Source organism: Lacerta agilis, chromosome 5 (genome assembly GCF_009819535.1).
Source record: "Lacerta agilis isolate rLacAgi1 chromosome 5, rLacAgi1.pri, whole genome shotgun sequence".
In the NCBI taxonomy this organism is placed as follows: Eukaryota; Metazoa; Chordata; class Lepidosauria; order Squamata; family Lacertidae; genus Lacerta; species Lacerta agilis.
In genome coordinates this window covers 91,966,820-91,985,813 of record NC_046316.1, presented here as the reverse complement: position 1 = coordinate 91,985,813, position 18,994 = coordinate 91,966,820, and the positions used below count along the sequence as shown (strand labels likewise).

The 18,994-nt window shown below is 45.9% G+C and overlaps 1 protein-coding gene across 8 annotated transcripts in view; it reads left to right on the top strand.

Moving 5' to 3' along the window:
* Positions 1-18,994, top strand: part of ARMC9 (armadillo repeat containing 9) — an 82,201-nt gene that overhangs the window by 17,179 nt on the left and 46,028 nt on the right. For 6 of the 8 annotated variants that reach the window (XM_033150876.1, XM_033150877.1, XM_033150881.1 and 3 more), the window contains exons 10-15: positions 5,662-5,697; positions 11,981-12,015; positions 13,089-13,200; positions 14,911-15,003; positions 15,715-15,805; positions 18,579-18,702. In XM_033150876.1, the coding sequence (XP_033006767.1) occupies positions 5,662-5,697; positions 11,981-12,015; positions 13,089-13,200; positions 14,911-15,003; positions 15,715-15,805; positions 18,579-18,702 (491 nt within the window). The remainder of the gene's footprint in view (positions 1-5,661; positions 5,698-11,980; positions 12,016-13,088; positions 13,201-14,910; positions 15,004-15,714; positions 15,806-18,578; positions 18,703-18,994) is intronic. The other 2 variants (XM_033150878.1, XM_033150880.1) reach the window with 1 other exon arrangement.

Here is an 18,994-nt window from a genome sequence, read left to right as displayed (position 1 = left end):
TTCCTAAAGATATTCATATTGATTTTTAATTGTATTTTAATTGTATATTATTGTATTAAAAAGAATTTCTAAAAAAAATTGAAGAAAAATATTTAATATTTAGCACAGCACTTTGCAATGGCTAAACAACAGGCAGAAAAATCATTAAGTGGTCTGCTAAGACCTTTGGCAATTTTCAAGTTTTCCAGGCACAAGAAGTTTGAGAGCCACTGCTCTAAAGCTTTTACCTGGTAATTTGCTTGCTTATAAAACATGAATGGGAGGTAGGGCACTATTTGTTCTCATTTTTACAGACAGTAAACTGAAGTTGCAAGGGAGTGCCTTAGCAAGTCCATATGTTGAGTGGGTTTGTGACTCTTTGAACCAGGTCTTCCAAACCCAGCCAGCCTTATCTGGTGGAAATATGGACTTGGTTCTGTGTGCAGTTTGTGATTCTCAGCAAGTGCAGAAAACCAAGAGACTGTAATAATGGGATCAGATTTAAACTTCTTGAGAATCTTGGTTCTAATCCCTTGACCCTGCCTTCCTCCCCCAACTGCCACCCAATTTCCCTTCTGTCCTTTTTCTCAAAGCTCATGGAGCATGCTGCTTACTCGTGCTGTTTCATTTTTATCTCCTCCAACTCTGTTTTGACCCCTTACAATCTGGTTTCCGCCCCTTGCACTCCACAGAAACTGCTCTCACGGAAGCCACCTGCGACCTTCTCACTGTTAAACCTATGGGCCTGTCCTTAGTCCTCCTTGTCTGTGACCTTTCTGCTGCCGCCGATACAGTTGATCTCTCTCTCTTTCCTACTTGATTCCCTTTATGCCTCGTGATTCTGTCATCAGCCGATTCTCTTCCAACCTGCCTGAATAATTGCTCTTTCAAGGTCTCTGTAGGGGGACAACTCCCGCCCGGAAACCAATGTCCCCACTGTGGAAGGACGTGTGGATCCAGAATTGGCCTCCACAGTCACTTACCGACTCATTGTTAAAACCGTGTTTATGGAAGAAAATCTTACTCGGCTATGAGTGATCGCCAAAGAAGAAAGAAGAAGAAGAGGAGGGGGACACTTTCTTCCTTTGCTTTCCCTGTCTCCATTGGGCTCTGTGGATGGCCAGTGTGGTGTAGTGGTTAAGAGCAGTGGACTCATAATCTGGTGAACCGGGTTCGATTCCCTGCTCCTCCACATGCAGCTGCTGGGTGACCTTGGGCTAGTCACACTTCTCTGAAGTCTCTCAGCCCCACTCACCTCACAGAGTGTTTGTTGTGGGGGAGGAAGGGAAAGGAGAATGTTAGCCACTTTGAGACTCCTTCGGGTAGTGATAAAGCGGGATATCAAATCCAAACTCTTCTTCTCTTCTTCTTATCCTCTGAATATCAGGGGAGGGAAACCTTTGGCCTTTCAGAGATTCACAGCTCCCATCGGCTCCAGCCAGGACTACCAGTGATCAGGAATGAAGGGAGTTGGAGCCCACATAATCTGGAGAGCCACAAATATATCTCTCTCTCTTTCCCCCACTCTATATAGACTTTGTCCCTGGATAGCCTCGTATTTTCCAGGGGTTTCCAGTACCACTTACACACAGATTGCACCCAGCTGCATCTCACATCTTCTGTCCTCTGTCCAATGCTTTATCCAGCTGCCGCTCAGATGCATTCTGCTGGGATGCTTCATCATCCTTCTGGGTGCCACATGTCAGCGGGAGCTGGGGCCAGAGGGCAAAGCCGTCTGAAGTGAGCTGCTTCAGGGCAGCATCCTAAGAGGATGAAGAGATCAGCCGCTGCCCAAAGGGGCAAGACAAGCAACAGGTTGGTTGGGGGGGTTGCACCTTCTGCAGCCTCACAGCTGCTGCTGCTGCTGCCGCCATAACAACAACAATAATAATAATTAATAATAATAATATCCTGCCCACCTGGCTGGGTTGTCTCAAACACTCTGGGCAGCTTCCAGCATAATAAAAGTACATCAAAAACACCAAACACTAGAAACTTCCCGATACAGGGCTCCTTTTAGATGTCTTCAGAAAGTTGTGTAGTTCTTTATCTCTTTGGCATCTGACAGGAGGGCGTTCCACAGGGCGGGTCCCCTGCTGCATAACTGTAGGTTTTATTATTAACAATAACATTATTTTACACCCCCTCGGCTTGCTGCTGCTGCTGCTATAGGGGGTGCAGCACCCAATGAAAGCAAAGTGATGTAAAGACGCTTGCACTGGATGAGTCTTTGACATTCCTAAGTTCCAGAGGCAGTGAAGTGAATGAGATTGTTGGGGCTTGGGAGCTTAAAGGTGTGACACTCATACTGTCATATGTTGCTTTTGCAATTAAAGGTGCCGGCAGGTGAAACTCGTGTTGATCTCATATTATTGTATAAATCTCTTAATCTTTTGTTCAAAGGAGCTGGACGCATTCTTGCGTTGTTTATTTTTTTGTACATTCTGTTTACTGCAAATGGTTAGCATTCCAATTGTGTGGTAGCCATCCACTTGACAAACAGTAAGTTTGTTTTTGCTTTGCAATTTAATGAGGAAACTCCCTTATTTTTACTTTTCACAGATACATTTTTACAAGGTGGTTGTTAATAAGCAGGTGGAAATCACTACAATACTTAATATTTTAGAAACTTTCTCTCTCCCCCTCCCTACCTCAAATGCAAAGTTCTGAGTTTTTATGTATTGATGCAGGAGAGTGTAAATTTCCAAGTTACACAGAACTCTTCATTAGACAAAATACAGCAGCTTGCCTTGCTCACAGTACATATTGCATCTTTTCAGAAAGCAATATAGCCTTGTCTACATATGCAGCAGAATGAGATGAGAATGCGATAATAGAATGAATGGGGAAACTTGAGGCTTCAGATGTGAGGTTCCATTTTTTAAAACTGCCTCCAGGTAGAAAACTTAACACAGCAGGGAGTGAGTTGAGCTAGAAATTTCTCCCTGTTCTGCTAGTTTTTTTTTACGTGCATGGAGGTTTTTCACAAGGGGGGAGACTTAAGGACTGGCAAATCTACTCAGTGATCTCAGGATTCTACTGAAGCTTGTCACGTATGTCCTGGCAAGCGAAAACCAGCCCACCAGGTTCTCATAAGAACATAAGCAGAGCTTGCTGGATCAGGCCAATGGCCCACCTACCGGTAGTCCAGCATCCTGTTCTCACAGTGGCTGAACAGATGCCTCTTGTGGGAAACTTGCGAGCTGGATTTCAGCACAAGAGCATCACTCTGCCCTCCAGCAGCTGGCATTCAGATGCATTACTGCCTTGGACCGTGGAGGCAGAGCATAGCCATTCTGGCTAGTAGATCTCCCATTCTTGTCATCTCCTTGAGAAGTACTCCTCTGTCAAGTTCCCAATGTACCATAATATACAGCTGCATTTGCCAAGGTGGTGCAGGGCTGCTCAGAAGTTGGAGGTGGTTGTCCAAGATGTTCAGTGGGCAAGGATGCTCTGTGCACTTGTCCCTCCCTGTCATGATCACAGCCAGAATGAGCTGTGCAGGAAAATTCATTTTTAGAAATAAGGGAATTCATGTTCACTTTGCATGATTTTTACTGGTTGTAGAATTCAGTGCTTTCGGTGGAGAATTTGCATTGCCTGGTGCAGAGCTCTACAGGTGAAACTCGAAAAATTAGAATATCGTGGGAAAGTTCATTTATGTAAGTAACTGTTTTCATTAGCTACTGGAGTTTAATATATGAGATAGACTCATGACATGCAAAGCGAGATATGTCAAAGCCTTTGTTTGTTATAATTGTGATGATTATGGAGTCCAGCTGATGAAAACCCCAAAGTTGAGATTGTTAATTTGGGTTTCTCATCAGCTGTACGCCAAAATCAACACAATTATAACAAATAAAGGCTTGACACATCTCGCTTTGCATGTCATGGGTCTATCTCCTATATTAGTTTCACCTTTTAAGTTGAATTACTCAAAGAAATGAACCTTTCCATGATATTCTAATTTTTCGAGTTTCACCTGTAGTATTTATTTTAGCACAGATTGCTCACAGACTTGCTGTGGTGCCGTCTCTGGAACTAAGCAGGCCTGGATGTGGCCGTTTCCAGGAACCTTCTTGGACTTTCCCATGATCTTCTCCTTGGACGAAGGATGAGAAGGAAGTGTCATAAAATCGGTGCCAGTTGCTTTAACAGAAATACACTCTTGCTGCAGCCTCTCAGATACTGTTTTGGTTTCTGCTTTTTTGCTTTCATGACTGACTGAGCCCACAGGGCGTCCCACATTTTGGGCGTTTAATCCTTTATTTTGGTGCACTTGCAAAGACCTTTTAATTCTAATCAAACCATGTCATCATAAGACATCTTTCTCACGTTTTTTTTTTAATAGCAATGATCAAATCTTTTATCGAAACAAAATAGAAAATTCTTTCCAGTAGCACCTTAGAGACCAACTGAGTTTGTTCTTGGTATGAGCTTTCGTGTGCATGCACACTTCTTCAGATAGTGGCAGGTATCTGAAGAAGTGTGCATGCACACGAAAGCTCATACCAAGAACAAACTCAGTTGGTCTCTAAGGTGCTACTGGAAAAAAAATTCTATTTTGTTTCGACTATGGCAGACCAGCACGGCTACCCACCTGTAACCAAATCTTTTATAAATGCATGCATAGGCCAGAGCCTACCTAAAACATAAACAGTAGGATTATTATTTGTAGATTTCTAGAGTAGGTTGATGTTCTCCCTTGGCATTTCTGAAACAACATGAAGTTATGAAGATATTATTTCAAGGAGGGAGGAATGAAACTTAGAAGTCAGTTGCATTCAGTTTAATGGGGCTTACACCTCAGTAAGTGAGGGTAAGTGAGTACAGGAGTGCAGCCTAACTTGTTTTAAACTAAGAGTGGCATTGAACTGCCTGCCTGTCAAAGGAAGCCCCCAGGAACCAGGAACTTTTCTTGTTAACTGGAGGTGCCACAGGATATTTGCTCACCGGCTGGCGAGAGGCAGATCCTTTCCCAGTTTTTCGCTCAGCAGCTTGAGTGAGGTCAGGGTGTTTGCAAGCGTAGCGTCTGTTTCAGCATCTTGGTTGCAGCATCTTGCTTCAAGTCAAGATAAGTAGTGGCAGGGTTGGCCTAAGACATTTTGCCGCTTGAGGCAGAACAGAAAATGCCCCTCCCCGCCTCCCCATCCTCTGCTGCCTGAGGTGACTGGAGGTTGTCCAGGGAAGCCTGGCAAGGTGAAGACAAGTGCAGGAGGAAGCGAGCAGCACACTCCTTGGGGCCTGGAACTGTTTCCCCTCCCAGCTGTCCACAGCCTGCCGCCTGAGGCTACTGCCTTACCAATGCTAATGGATGGGCCGGCCTTGAATAGTGGGTAACTAACGAATATTTCTTTCTTTCTATCTTTCCCACTACCAATTTCAATTTGGCATTTAGGTTGTCTGTTACGCCCTCTTTTCCAGACCTTCCCTGGTCTTTTGTGGACACTCACAAAAATATTGGTGGAAATAGCACAGGTTTTAAGATGGTCAAAGCTCAGGTGCATGCCCCTTTCCAAAATCTGTTTCCTCTTACTCCTTAACAAACTTTAACTTTATTGTTATTTTTGTATGTTGTATTTTTCTTTAAACTGCTGGTCATCTCTGTGTGATTTCTGTTAACTTTTCCTCTTCTTTTTCTTCGTCTCTTTTATTTTAATGTGTGCCTGTTTGCCCCTAAAGGGATATTGCTGTATGAGCCCCTGTGATGATGAATATGTAAGTTCCTGCATTTTCTTTTATTATCTTTCCCACATTGCCTTATGCATCCTTTTCCTGTCCTCTCTCCTCTTTATGGGCTCTTTAGCCCATGCTCTTTGCTCTGCTTGTGCATCAGTGACATTTTTGAATGGCAAAAGGTATTGGAATGCTTGCATGAAAATCTGTTGGAATGCTTGCATGGGAAAGTGCAGTACGACTACAAGTCAAATTAAGCCTGTGCCTTATAATAGGCAGACTAAGGAGTAAACCCTACACAAATCCAGAGTGGAGTCCCTAAGGCGGTTGAATGGCGCCTTGTATGCCTCCTTCCGGCAAATTTTGTAGCCAAGCTGGTGCCAAAGGCCGAGAGGAGGGTCTTGTCATCTGGGCAGCCCAGGACCTCCATACACGCTGCCCAGCCTTGCACCCAGGGAGGTCACTTTGGTGCTGCTAACACAGCAAAAACAACGTGGGAGGCAGCAGTTACAAGTTACCGGTCACTTCAGCCACAGTTGGCACTGTGATTCTCCAGCGGTTAGACTTCACCCCCGGAGGTGCACTCCATTGTCTCTTGAGACAGATGGATGCCAACAACTCGATTAAAGACCTCTTAGGGAACAATCCGAAAGAATGGAAAGTGTAAGTTATGCTGAGTTAAGCAAAACTGGTGCAAAGTGTGCCAGATCCACACTCTGTTCAGCAGTGGGGCTACCTCTGGCCTAAGTCTGATTGAGGGAAAACAAGCCTTTGGAATAGAGTTACATCGCCCTTCTGCTGACTACAATCCATTTCAGCATTGCATGGTGTTAACTTGGGTTGGGAGATACACATTTGTGGCAGATGTAAATGGAGGGATTGAAAGGAAAGGAAACGCAGTTAAGTACAGGCAGTGATGACATTATTAACACTTGTAGATGGCATGGACATCTGCAACCACCAAAGCATTTCTATATTTACCTGCAACACTGGACAGCGCTTCATGCATCTGAGTCCGTGAACTGTGGCCCATGAGACCTCATGCCATAATAAATGTGTTAGTCTTTCAGGAGCCACAAAACTGTTTGTTTTTGCTGCCGGTGACTAACAAAGCTACCTCTCTGGAGTCCATCTTTGCCTGTGCATGATGAGTCAGGTGGCATCTTTTGGAAGAGACAGATTGTCCTAAAGTACATCTTGTTGAGAGCCAGGATCTGGCCTGCACCTTCTGCAGCCCAGATGGCCATTTGCAGGCAGGCCTCCTAGCCAAGAGACCTTTATGACCATTCCAGATTGCCCACAGCCAGTGCATTCTTTGCAGGGAGAGGATATTGGATTTAAGCGGAGTTAGGGAATAGGAAAAAACAACAACTGCAGCCCTGTTTAGAATGATTCCAGTCTCCTGCAGAAATAGTCTCTTAAGGCTGGTTCTAGCAGATACGCTTCATACATTAGGCACAAGCTATTCCCTATGCTGTGAGGCCTAGAGGAGTTTGTGCAAAGCAAAGGGGGGAGGGAAATCACAGAATGTGGTATTCATACTGCAGAATTCAGTTTCCTGAGGCCCAAGGAAACCCAAGCACAGCTGATCTCCCTTGCGTACAGTGGAAGTGGATCCCCATGCAATATCCTTCATCTTTCCCTTCCCATTCACTGACAGGCTTGCCTAGCGCCCAACTGCACTTCAGTGTGCACAGACATAATCTCTGGCAGAGACCTGTGTCTCCTGCGTATGCATCCAGAAACATGGGAAGAACCATTTGCTCTGTGTTCTCTACCCTGAGTGGCAGTGAGGCTTCAGGATTTCCAGTTAATCCTTTTAACTCGTGAAACCAGAGATTGAAGCTGGGACTGTGGGTGTGCGGAACATGCCTTTCGCCACTCCCAAGGATGGGAGCTACTCTGTGTACGTAGGGTACTCCTGCCTTTGAGCACAAATAACATGATTCCATTATTCCCTCCAATAGCGTTGCTGAGTGCTGACGGCTATCCAAAGTGGGCCGCATCCACATGTTTATGGGAACCCCCAAGGTTGCTGTATTTTTTTTAAAAAAAAATTACTTATATACTTGAGTATAAGCCTAGTTTTTCAGCACATTTTTTGTGCTGAAAAAGCTGCCCTCGGCTTATAGTCGAGTGAGGCAGGTGGTGGTGGGGCGGCGAGAAAGAAGCCCTTTCTCTCCACTCGTGCTGCCGTCGCCCGCTCACCCCAGTCAACCATTCCTTAAGAAGCGTACAAGAACGGTGGTTCTTTACTCTCCCCAGGCAGCTTGTTCCATTCCTGAACTGCTCACATAAATGCAAACTTTAGACCCCAGAAGACAGAAAGCCAATCAGTTAAGGAAGTATTAAAACACCACTGGTGCTCACTTTCCCTGGCTCCTGCTTAAACAGGACAGGATCCCAGCCTTCTCTGTATAACACAAGGGAACATTGCACTGTGGGTTAAACCACAGAGCCCTAGGGCTTGCCGATCAGAAGAATGGCGGTTCGAATCCCCGCGATGGGGTGAGCTCCACAGCGGCAAAGGAGGAAGAGGAAGGACTGCTTGTTCCTCCTCCTCCTCCACAGCAGCAAAGGTGAACCGGCTTATACTCAAGTCAATAAGCTTTCCTGGGTTTTTGTAGGAAGATTAGGTGCCTCGGCTTATATTCGGGGCGGCTTATACTCGAGTATATACGTGGTGGAAGAAATGAGGAGAAACCCCCTCCAAACCATCCAATGAGGACTGAGTATGCCCTATGACCACAGGATGCTGCCAGACATCTTTTATACATACACATATATATAGATGCGCAAATCTGGGGAAGGGAATGGAAGAAAGTGGCTAGAATCCTGAACAAGAAGCATTCCACACTGCCACATTTTCTTGCAGATCCTACCAGTTATAACTAATCATATCTTCCAGATGCTTAATCCAGTCTTAAAAAATAAAAACCCACTGACTGGACCAGAATGGTTCTCAGCAATGTCCACAGGCTGCCACATTTGCACTTTATCCTTCACACCTCTCTTTTTGGGCTTTTTAAAGGCTTTAAGCATATATTTTTCAGGATAAGTAACTGCCTAGGATGGAACGAATCAGCATGATTTCATTGAGTTAGATAGCTTTTGATGGGGGTGGCGGCGATGTCTCATCGAAACAAAAAGACTGCCACCACGAATCAGAAGTACCGAGGAAAATGAATAGAAATGAGTGCTGGGCAAGTGGATTTAGGTGGAACATAATGCGTCTGGGTGCCACTCTTGCTGTGAAAGGAAGCCCTGCCTGTACTGTAAGAGGACTGTTTCGTTTTAAGGCTGCAGAGCTTTTGATTGGCTATTATGTATCATCACTCATTGATTTAAGCATAATATGAAATGACATCCTATGCAGGTATACACTTATTCGTTTGTGGCAGAGATGCTCCTTCTGTTACATAGGGCAGCTTTGCAAAACTCCCAAGCATTCGGAAGGTATGTCAAATGGAGTAATACAATCTTCCCCGACATTTCGTGCCCTTTGTCTTCTAAAACTCCCCAGCTCAAACGCCTAACAATAGTCGCTGATTATAGAGTCTGCCATGAAAGAAGCCGCAGTTATGAAAGAAGGCCAGTCTTTAAAAGGTATTAGTGGGCCTGAAAATGATTTTGCAAAGTGAGGAGCCTTAATTCTGACCAAAAAAAGATGGTGATGAATATTCTGGGAATAAATGGTGCCCATTGACATAGTTGAAATGGGTAATGGGAAGATCTGTGCAGAATATTTTCCCTCCTCTTTTGACTGCCTCCAAGTAATCTCAGTGCAGTCCCTACATTGAAACAGACGCATCTTATTAAAAAGTGGCAAGACATTAGTGCTTTTGATGGGCTGAACAGTGTCCGATTTAATGAAACCTCTAGTCAGTAGAAAAAAAGACTGTATCAGTTTGGTTTGGAGGTCAAACGTACCCCGAGAAAGCTGTAAGAATAAACTAGAGTCGTACTTTGGTTGACGAACGCCTTGCCAGTCAAACGTTTTGGCTCCTGAATGCTGCAAACCCGGAAGTGAGTGTTCTGGTTTGCAAACGTTCTTTGGATCCTGAACATTGGGTGTGGCTTCCAGAGCTTCCTGGAGCCAATTGGAAGCCGCGCCTTGGTTTCCAAACGTTTTGGAAGTCGAACGGGCTTCCGGAACGGATTCTGTTCGGCTTCCACGGTACGACTGTACCTGGAAAATTTGTTACGCGTGTCACCATTTGCAAGTGAGAAAAATCTTGCCTTTATTGGGAACTTTCTTTTTCCAATAAAACAATATAGTCTCAAAGAAGAAACTATATTGAGGTCAGCAACACCCATGATGTAAAAGTACACGGGCAGCACACTGGGTGTAACTGCATAACAGGGCAGTAATCATGCCCTATAACAGCAACATGAAACTTTACAGACCTTGCAACCATTACGCTGCTTGATCAGCCTATGCACAATCATCACATTTCACAATTGCATGAATAGAAGAGATAAAATGATTGCACAAAGCGTATAGTTCGCTGTGACTTTCTGACTTTGCATTGACTTCAGAGGTTTTAATCAACTCCAGAGACAGGTCTACTAGGAAGAGGCATCTTTTGGGATATTCACTCCGTTATGGATTGTTCGATTTCAGCAAAGTGTTCTACATTTTTTTAAAAACTTACCATTGGCCACTATTTGATCATGCGTTGGGATGTGTATGTGGCGATTGTCTGGTCACCAGTGCCCATACCACTTTTGATTTTATTCTAATAAAAAAAATGATCTGTAGTGGCTTTTAGTCAAACACAATAAGTGATTGATTGATTGATTGATTGATTGAATAAAGAATTATCTTGGGCTTGGATTTGTAGTTTGGAATCGCTGCATGTTATGCATTGATGAAAGGTCCTACCTTTCTCAGGCACCTAACTTTACAGTCCCAACAAAATAAAAAATAAAAAATAAAATCCTTCCAGTAGCACCTTAGAGACCAACTAAGCTTATTCTTGGTATGAGATACACTGAAACAGAAGTCACCAGAACCTTATAGTGACTTCTGTTTCAGTGTATCTGAAGAAGTGTGCATGCACACGAAAGCTCATACCAAGAACAAACTTAGTTGGTCTCTAAGGTGCCACTGGAAGGATTTTTTTTTTATTTTTTTTTTTGTTTTGACTATGGCAGACCAACACGGCTACCTACCTGTAACTTTACAGTCCCAAGTCATCTTGAAAACCAGTAATGCTACTGTTGTCAGTTACTGATTTGTGGGCAAAGTACTCTGGGAGAATTTCTGGTTTGTTTGTGCCAGTTGAAATCGTAAGATTTTGCTTTGGTCCCTTCTTTTTCCTTCTTCTTTCTCATTACTGTACTTTCTCTCCAGTCGTCATTGTTCTGGTGCTTTTCTTTGGCCTAAGCCTTGGGCTCCTTCTGTCTTGTACATTATAAACATTTCCCATTCTTTTTTAAAATGTCTTCTTGATTCCTGAGCTTCCCAGTTAATTTTTGCCATTTTGGATAGTCCATCAGCTTGATTTGCCCTTCTTCTCTGGTCGGGGCTGTCTGTTCCTCCTACCTCTGGGCTAATAATAATAATAATAATAATAATAATAATAATAATTTGTAACATGCTGGTCTGCCTTTTTTTTAATAACATCCCTGTCTCCTTAAATTCATAAAACAAGTTTGCATACTCGGGATCTCTTAGCAGACTGTATAATTAATCTGCAGTAAGTAATTTTGAGTGAAATCTTTCTGAGGCCAGATTCCTGGTGCTAGCCTGATGGAATTCCCTCCAGACTTTTAGAAACCTCAGCTAGGCTTCTTGCCTTTAGGTCTTTAAAATACCTCCCCCTCAAAACTTTGGGATTATGCTGAGGGAGCCCTCCTCCCTCTCCATTTCATGATAATGATAAATGGTGATTTTTATTTTTTTGCTTATTTCACTGATTAGCGGTGCTTTTTTACAGTGCCTTTATCATCCTAGATCTTTTATGGGTTTTTTTAAAAAAAAATCACAACTGCCTTGGATGCGAGCTACATTTTTAATAAATATTTCCAAACTGTATTTTGGAAGAGTATTGGTTTTGCCTTAATCTCTCTCTCTTGAACCTACCCAAGTGATGCAGACACCAAACCCCACACATACGCGAAATAAAAGAATGTAAGTTTTACCACCCCTCTTTTCTTCCCCAACCTTATATTGCATGCAGCACTAATGTCTCACAACAAATGGTAATTGATCTGTAGAAAACACAAACTGAAAAAGAGACAATGCCCGTACTTTTGTAAACCAAGAAAATCTTGTGTTTTTAAAAAAAATCTCTCTCTCTTCTTTGTTTTTTAACTACAGGCCTCAACAATGTTAAGAGCATCATTAGTTCCCGTGTAAGTAATTTTCTTTTAAATTTGTTCTTCCTTTTTTAAAAAAGCATAATTTGGGCAGTGACCTGAAATGCACTGAGAATCTAAAGCTGAAATGAAGACTCCTTTCATTCATCTGACCCTCTTGGAAGTGAGCAGGGCTATATGCGGCACCGGGGTGCAAAGATCCACCCATCCCCCCCCCCCCCCCGGTTGCTCAGTCCCAGGCGCGCAAGAGCTGGCTCGGTCGTCCCCAAACTTGGTCGTCCCCAAACTTGCGGTGCAGAGCCGCCTGCAGCGGAAGAGCCTGCCGCAGCGCTCCAACCGACGGGCAGGCTCTTCCCCGGACTCAACTCTTGGGCCCTGGACTCTCGGCCTGGTGCCCCTGAGTGCCCGGCGCCCAGGTGCCCCGCACCCCTAGCGCCTATGGGTAAGACGGCCCTAAAAGTGAGTGTACTCCACAACTGCCTGCCCTTCTAATCCCACTTGAGTGGAAACCAGTTTAGGGTAACCTGAAAAACTAATTGCAAACTTGTGTCAGTGGTGGTCATAGGTGATATGACCACACTGCCTTGCAGCCTTATTGCCAAGGTGCTTGAAACAAACAGAACCTTTCAGACACAGTGGGTCGCAGGGCAGAGGATCACGGGACTGTGCTTAGCCGTAAAGGAGCAGAGTCTGCATCTTGGGACGGAGCTAACCCTAATGAAAAGATGGGTCTGCGGACATACTGTGCACTAATTCAGACAAAAGTGGTAAGCCTCTGTGGGCTGTACCACTTCAAAAGGCAGGTAGGCATGATGGAATGTTCCTCCTTGGGGGGAAAATCCCTGCACACAGAAAGCTAGCAGGTCATGGAGATGGGTTTTTAGCCCTGCCTTACCTTTCCCCTTACTTTTTTATGTGCAAGAATTCATTTTTTTTTAAATATGGAAGTATGTTCAGTCACATGAGCCCCCACCTTCGGTCTGAAGTGGTACATTCCTTTGCACAGGTTTTCCATCTCCAAATGTCTCACTTGGCTGGGATCAACTTGCACCTTTGAAAGGAGACACTGTGTTTTTCATGAGTGCATCTTTTCTCATTTTGCCCTGCAGGAAAATGAAGGAGGTGCCGCTCTTGCCATCTTTGGATTACGAGAAGCTAAAGAAAGACCTGGTTGAAGGGAGTGACCGCTTGAAAACCTTCTTGCTGCAGGCATTGCGCTGGGTGGGTGAGCTAGAGAACAGAGAGGGTGCATCTCTTGCAAAGAATATGACGTCACCCCATGTTCACCAAAGGATGTTGCACCGTTCCAAGTCCTGGATATTATTTGGTCTCTCTTGCCAAATTTGACTGTCCCAAATTCTGCTTGCTGTTGCCTTTGCCCTCTCTGGGCTGCCCTGCCTCACCCTGTTTGACCTTCGGGGTTGAGAATTCACTCTGGCCCCTTTCCAGTCTTTGAACATGCAGAGGGGAAATGTCACAGAAAACCATTTGAGGAGCTGAAAAGGGAGGTTGGTTAAGGGGGGGAGAGGCTTCAAGTGACGTAGCACCCACTGAAATTAAGTTTGAGCAGCAGAGAGTGTTGGCTGGTACAGTGGAAGTGGGAGGGCAGAAGGCGGAGAGACCGGGAGGAGGTGGAGCCAGAGACACAGACAGGCGGAGCCAACTAATTCGAGTTTTGCCCCATCCTGCTCCCTGCTCAGTTTCACAAGGGCAACACTGAGACTAAGGAAGGGGTGGAAGCTGACAGGCAGTGCCACCCCCTGAACTGGTTACAAATAAGAAGGCAGGCAGGTGTGAACAGGGGCGGAGGAAGGTGGTTGCGGTGGGTGCAGGCCGCTCCGTGTGTCACCACTGAGGGGGGACGACAAAATCCCGGGCGGCATTCACCACGGGACCTGCAGCACGCCCAAGCCACATATCTCTCCTGGGAGAGACGCGGTTGCTTGGGCATGTGCTGCCCAAATGGTCCGCCCACTGCCTCTCCCCCAGCTGTAGGGTGGCTGAGTGGGAGGAGGCAGGCAAACTCCAGAGGCCCTGCGGTGTGCCCCACCCCTATGAGCAGCTCGCGCCACCCCTGGGCACGCCGCCCCAGGCGCCCGAGCTGCTTCCTCCGCCGCTGGGTGTGAACTGGGTAAGGGCAGACTGACATCAGTGGGGCATTGAACCCTAATGAACCAGCCTCCAGTTGATGCAGGGCTGGTGCCGCTTCCTAGAGCATCCATATTCCCTTGCGGTTGTTCGACCCAATTGGGAAGGAACAGAGCAATCAAGTTGATGACCTTGGAGGGAAGGTGGACCTTCTCACAAAATGTTCCTATGTTGTTGCTGCCTAGACCCTCTCACAAGTCTGTCATTTTAGTGTAATTCTGAGTGAGGAGGGCTTGATTTTTTTTTTTATCCAAAAGAAGAAGAAAAATCTGAGTTTCTCTGGATGCTGAATTCTCAGCCCAGTACCAGTTTATGTATTTTTGGTGTAAATGCAGAAGGTACACACCTTTGGCAAGCTGCATAACTCCTGCTGTTTAGAAGAGTGAGGCAGCTGCCTCAGGTGGCAGTAGTTGTGGGCCAAGAGTGGTGGTGAGATGTTGGAGGATAGAGCTGTACGTACCATGCATGGCCTGGCCCGCAACCCACAAGCTAGCCTTCTTCCATAAGATGCAAGGAATGAGGATGCTGCCCTGTTGCCAGCGTCGATGTAGGATTGAACTGCAAGCCTGGTTGGCTTCTGTATAAGGAATTGGGAGTGGGTGCCATCTTGACTTTGGCCTCAAGGTAACAAAATGTATTGAGCCGGCCCTGGAGGATGATTGTTTAGCAGAGAAAGGTGATGAGGAAGTGCTGCTTTCTTGTGCCGAAACAATTTCTCTAATTATAGATGATCTAGAAGTCAGCTGTGCACTTGATGCTTGTTCCTCCGTTCTTCTTTTATAGCGCCTGACAACATCCCATCCTGGCGAGCAGAGAGACACCGTTCTCCAGGCTTATATCAACAACGACCTTCTGGACTGCTACAGCAATGTCCAGGTGAGCAGTGGCGAACCTGAACGGAGGTCAGTGGGAGAGCCCACAGCTAGCTTTCTGGGGATGCCGGTGTCAGAAGGTGCTGGCACAGGAAGCCACCCATGGAAGGCACAAGGCCCATAAGAACCGGCTTTCTTGGGAAGAAGTGGGTCTGCTTAGAAGCAGAGAAACTTGGTGGCTTGGCTAAATATTGTTGCCCTGTCTGGAAGATCAGGCTACACAAGTTCCCACTTGAAGACTGCTTGTTGTTGGAATAGCAACACAGGCCTTAGCTCAGTGCAGCCCAGTTCCTTGTTCCTGCTTCCTGCCCTTTTCTACTGATCCCTGTTCACGCCCTGCCCTTGGAAAACCCTACACCACTTTGGACTGTGTCCTTGGATTTGCCTCACAGCTACTGGAAGCACCCGCTTTTAGACTGCGTCACTGGCCCTGACCCCAGTTTCTTCATTTCTGGGGTGTCCTGATATCTGACTGCTACCTTAATCCTCCTGAGTTTAGTCAGCCCCCTGTCCTAGGAATCTAGCTCCCTGCAAGCCACTATCAGACCAGGGCATGACACCCATTTGCCTAATAATCAACAGAGATGCCTCTCTTTGTGCATTGCACAACTCACCTACTTGCGACACAGTCTTTGCCAAGATACATATCTCATTGAGATATATGTAGATGTCATTCCAAGACTCAAGCCCTGAATTGTCTTTTTGTCTCCTGCAGAGAAGCGTGTTAATGCTGATACAATCAAAGAGCGAGGTTGTCCGTCAATATACAGCCAGGCTTATCAATGCATTTGCTTCACTGGCTGAAGGTAAGAAGAGAACGGCTGCCAAGGTAGCTGCTTTTCAACTCTGTTGGCTCGTAGTATTTATATGTAAGTGTCCTAATGGGTCGTGGCAGTGCTTAAGGTAAGGCAAATGACCGCTGGCCGGTTAAGTCCAGTCAAAGGCGACTATGGGGTGCGGCATGCATTTTGCTTCAGGCCGAGGGACCCGGTGCTTAAGACCCAGTGCCGGCAAGGAAGTGCAACACACCAGTCAGTCTGAAGCTATCATAGAAACCCGCCATATATTGAATCTGAGCATCAGCCCACCAGGCTCAGTATTGTCTACACCAGAGGTGGCTATCCTGCAGGCCTCTAGCTGTTGCTTGACTCTTACCCCAGCCAGCCAATAGGTAATGGTCAGGGGCGATGGGAGTTGTAGTCCATCAACATGTGGAGGGGCCACTGGTTAGCCATCCCAGTCTACACTGACAAGCAGCAGAGCTCCAGGATCAAAGATAAGGACTTTCGCAGACCTGGCATGGCATAGCACCCTCTGCATGCAGAGCATGCACACTCCCACCGAGGTGCAATGCAGAGGTGGTCCCTGTTAGTGATTAATTTGCCCAGATAGCAGGTCTGGGAGCTAAACAGGCAGGGAATGGGATTGGCTTTCTTAAGCTCACATGTTTTCCAGCCCAGGAGGAGACTTGGCTGTAATGCTGGCTCTCTCCTCCAATAAGTACCTGACTTGCAGGCCTTTTGGATGAGGCCGTTTATTACGTGACAAACTCAGGGCGATTTTAGTATCGGTAGAATTGTCACATTTGCAATTAGTTTCAGCATCCCCAAATTAATACTTCTACTACTACTACTACTACTACTACTACTAATAATAATAATAATAATTGTTGGCTTCCAGAACATATAAAAACATAATAAAACGCCAGACATTAAGAACTTCCCGATACAGGGTTCCCTTCAGGTGTCTTCTAAAAGTTGTGTAGTTCTTTATCTCCTTGACATCTGATGGCTTCACTTTGTGCCCTTTATGCCTGCTTGTGGGAAACTGGCATAAAGCAGCGAAGGCACTCTGAGATGGCAGGACGTAAGGACGTGATGGGCAGTCTGCTGTGGCGCAGTGTCACGCAGAGATATGTGGCATCAAGGTCTGTGGCAGGACTGCGCTGTAGATCCTGCAGTTTGACTGAATGCCATTGCACGGGGCATCTGTCAGCCAGCATCTTGGATGAAACCGTATACAGTGGTACCTCGTGTTACATACCACCCCCCTTATGAATGCTTCAGGTTACGCGCACCGCTAACCTAGAAGTAGATGCCCCTTGTTGTGGCGTGGGAGCAGTGGGAGGCGCCATTAGCAAAAGCGCGCCTCATGTTAGGAGCGGTTCCCGGTTATGAACGGACCTCCAGAACGGATTAAGTACGTAACACGAGGTACCACTGTATGTGCAGCATGGCTACTCTGCCTGCACAGATGCGCTGTCTCCATGGCACAGCCAGGAGCATTCCAGGATTCTGTGGTGCATGTGCACACACGCATACAGGCTGGAAATCGGAAGAGACGTTTAAGATTATGGGGCAGGGTGCTTGTGGGAAAAGAATCAAAACAGTGTTCATTGTTCTTGTGCGTGGAAGTTCATTGTGTGGAAGTTCATTATCTTTTGTCCCTATTGAGGGCTTGTTTAAAGTCCAGCTCCTTGGTGGGTACCCTAGATGTGTATTGACTGCAGAAGAAGAACTGCAAAGCCCATGAGGCAATACTTTTATTGGGTCAAATGGCATCCAGAAGTGCCAGAAGCAGGCTTTTAAATTGCACAAAACTTGTTTTCATCAGATGTAGAGTTTCCCATAAAGCAAAGGGCAGGGAGGTGATGTTGGATGCTGAGGCGGCTGTAAGGCCAGTAGAAAGAGAATAAATGTTTAAAGAGAGGCTCTTAGGTTTGCCCAGGTACGGCTGATTTGCCGTTCTAAATTTTTTTATTGCATTTATATATGGGCTTTCTGTCAATTCAGCCAAGGTGGCTCACAGTTTTAAAATGATGGTTTACCATTTAATATAAGGGAAAGGGGGCAGTGAGAAGAAGTATCTGAAGAAGTGTGCATGCACACGAAAGCTCATACCAAGAACAAACTTAGTTGGTCTCTAAGGTGCTACTGGAAAGAATTTTTTATTTTGTTTTGACTATGGCAGACCAACACAGCTACCTACCTGTAAAAGGGGGCAGTGAGGTTAGAGGAAATTAATTAAATCTAATCTCTGTGACCAATGAATGAAACAGTCCTGGGAGGGAAGGATCACATGGCAGCTGGCCTAGCCTGGTGGACGAAATGGGGACTCACTCTCTCAGCTCTTCCTCTGATGCCACCTGGTGGGAATGGCTCCTATTGGGGATGATTATTAGACAGAAGGAGTCGGATGACAGGGTTCTAGCCAAGCCAGTGGAAGAGGCCTTGTGGCCTCACCTCTCCAATGCAACCAAGTGGAATGGCCAAGTGGAGGTGGGGGCAGTTTGTGGAGAAGGCTTGGTCCTAGCCAGGCCAGTTGCTGTTCCACTTTTCCCTCTGATGCAGCCAAGGTTATCCTCAAGTTCTGGTTGTAGAAATGTTCCATCCTTCTCCCCCCCCCCCCCCAATGCACAAGAAAGAGGAACAAAGTTTGGTGGGGGGGGAACACCTAGAAAGGGTAATATAAACAATTTGGGATGAATCTTGCAAGAATCGTTTAGAAATTCTATCTCAGGGACCTGTTCCTTCCCTGAGATGCTCTCCTGTGTCTCATTCTTCGCCCTGTTTTATCCAGGCCGAATCTACCTTTCCCAGAATCCCCGGTTGCTCCGAATGCTGGAAGAAAGGTTGAAAGCCGAAGACAAGTATTCCCTTACCCGAGAGAACGTCCTGGGGGCTTTGCAGAAACTCAGCCTCAGGTGATGAAAGCAGTGGGGCCCTGCTGGCGGCAGGAAAGGAAATGCAGGCTTGTTAGGTTGCATTCAGGGACGAAAGAACGCCTGATTTTCATATAACTGTCATCAGAGCACTCCAGAGCTGATGACAGGAGCATCGCTTAGAGCTGGAGGAGGAAGAGAGCTCAGAGGGAGCTTGGTGGGCAGAATGATTTGCCTCTTCCCGCATAATCATACTCAACTTACGCATCCCTTTATCTCATTTTAGTTATCATTGAGCATACTTTTTGATATTTATACAGGCAGAACATTAAAA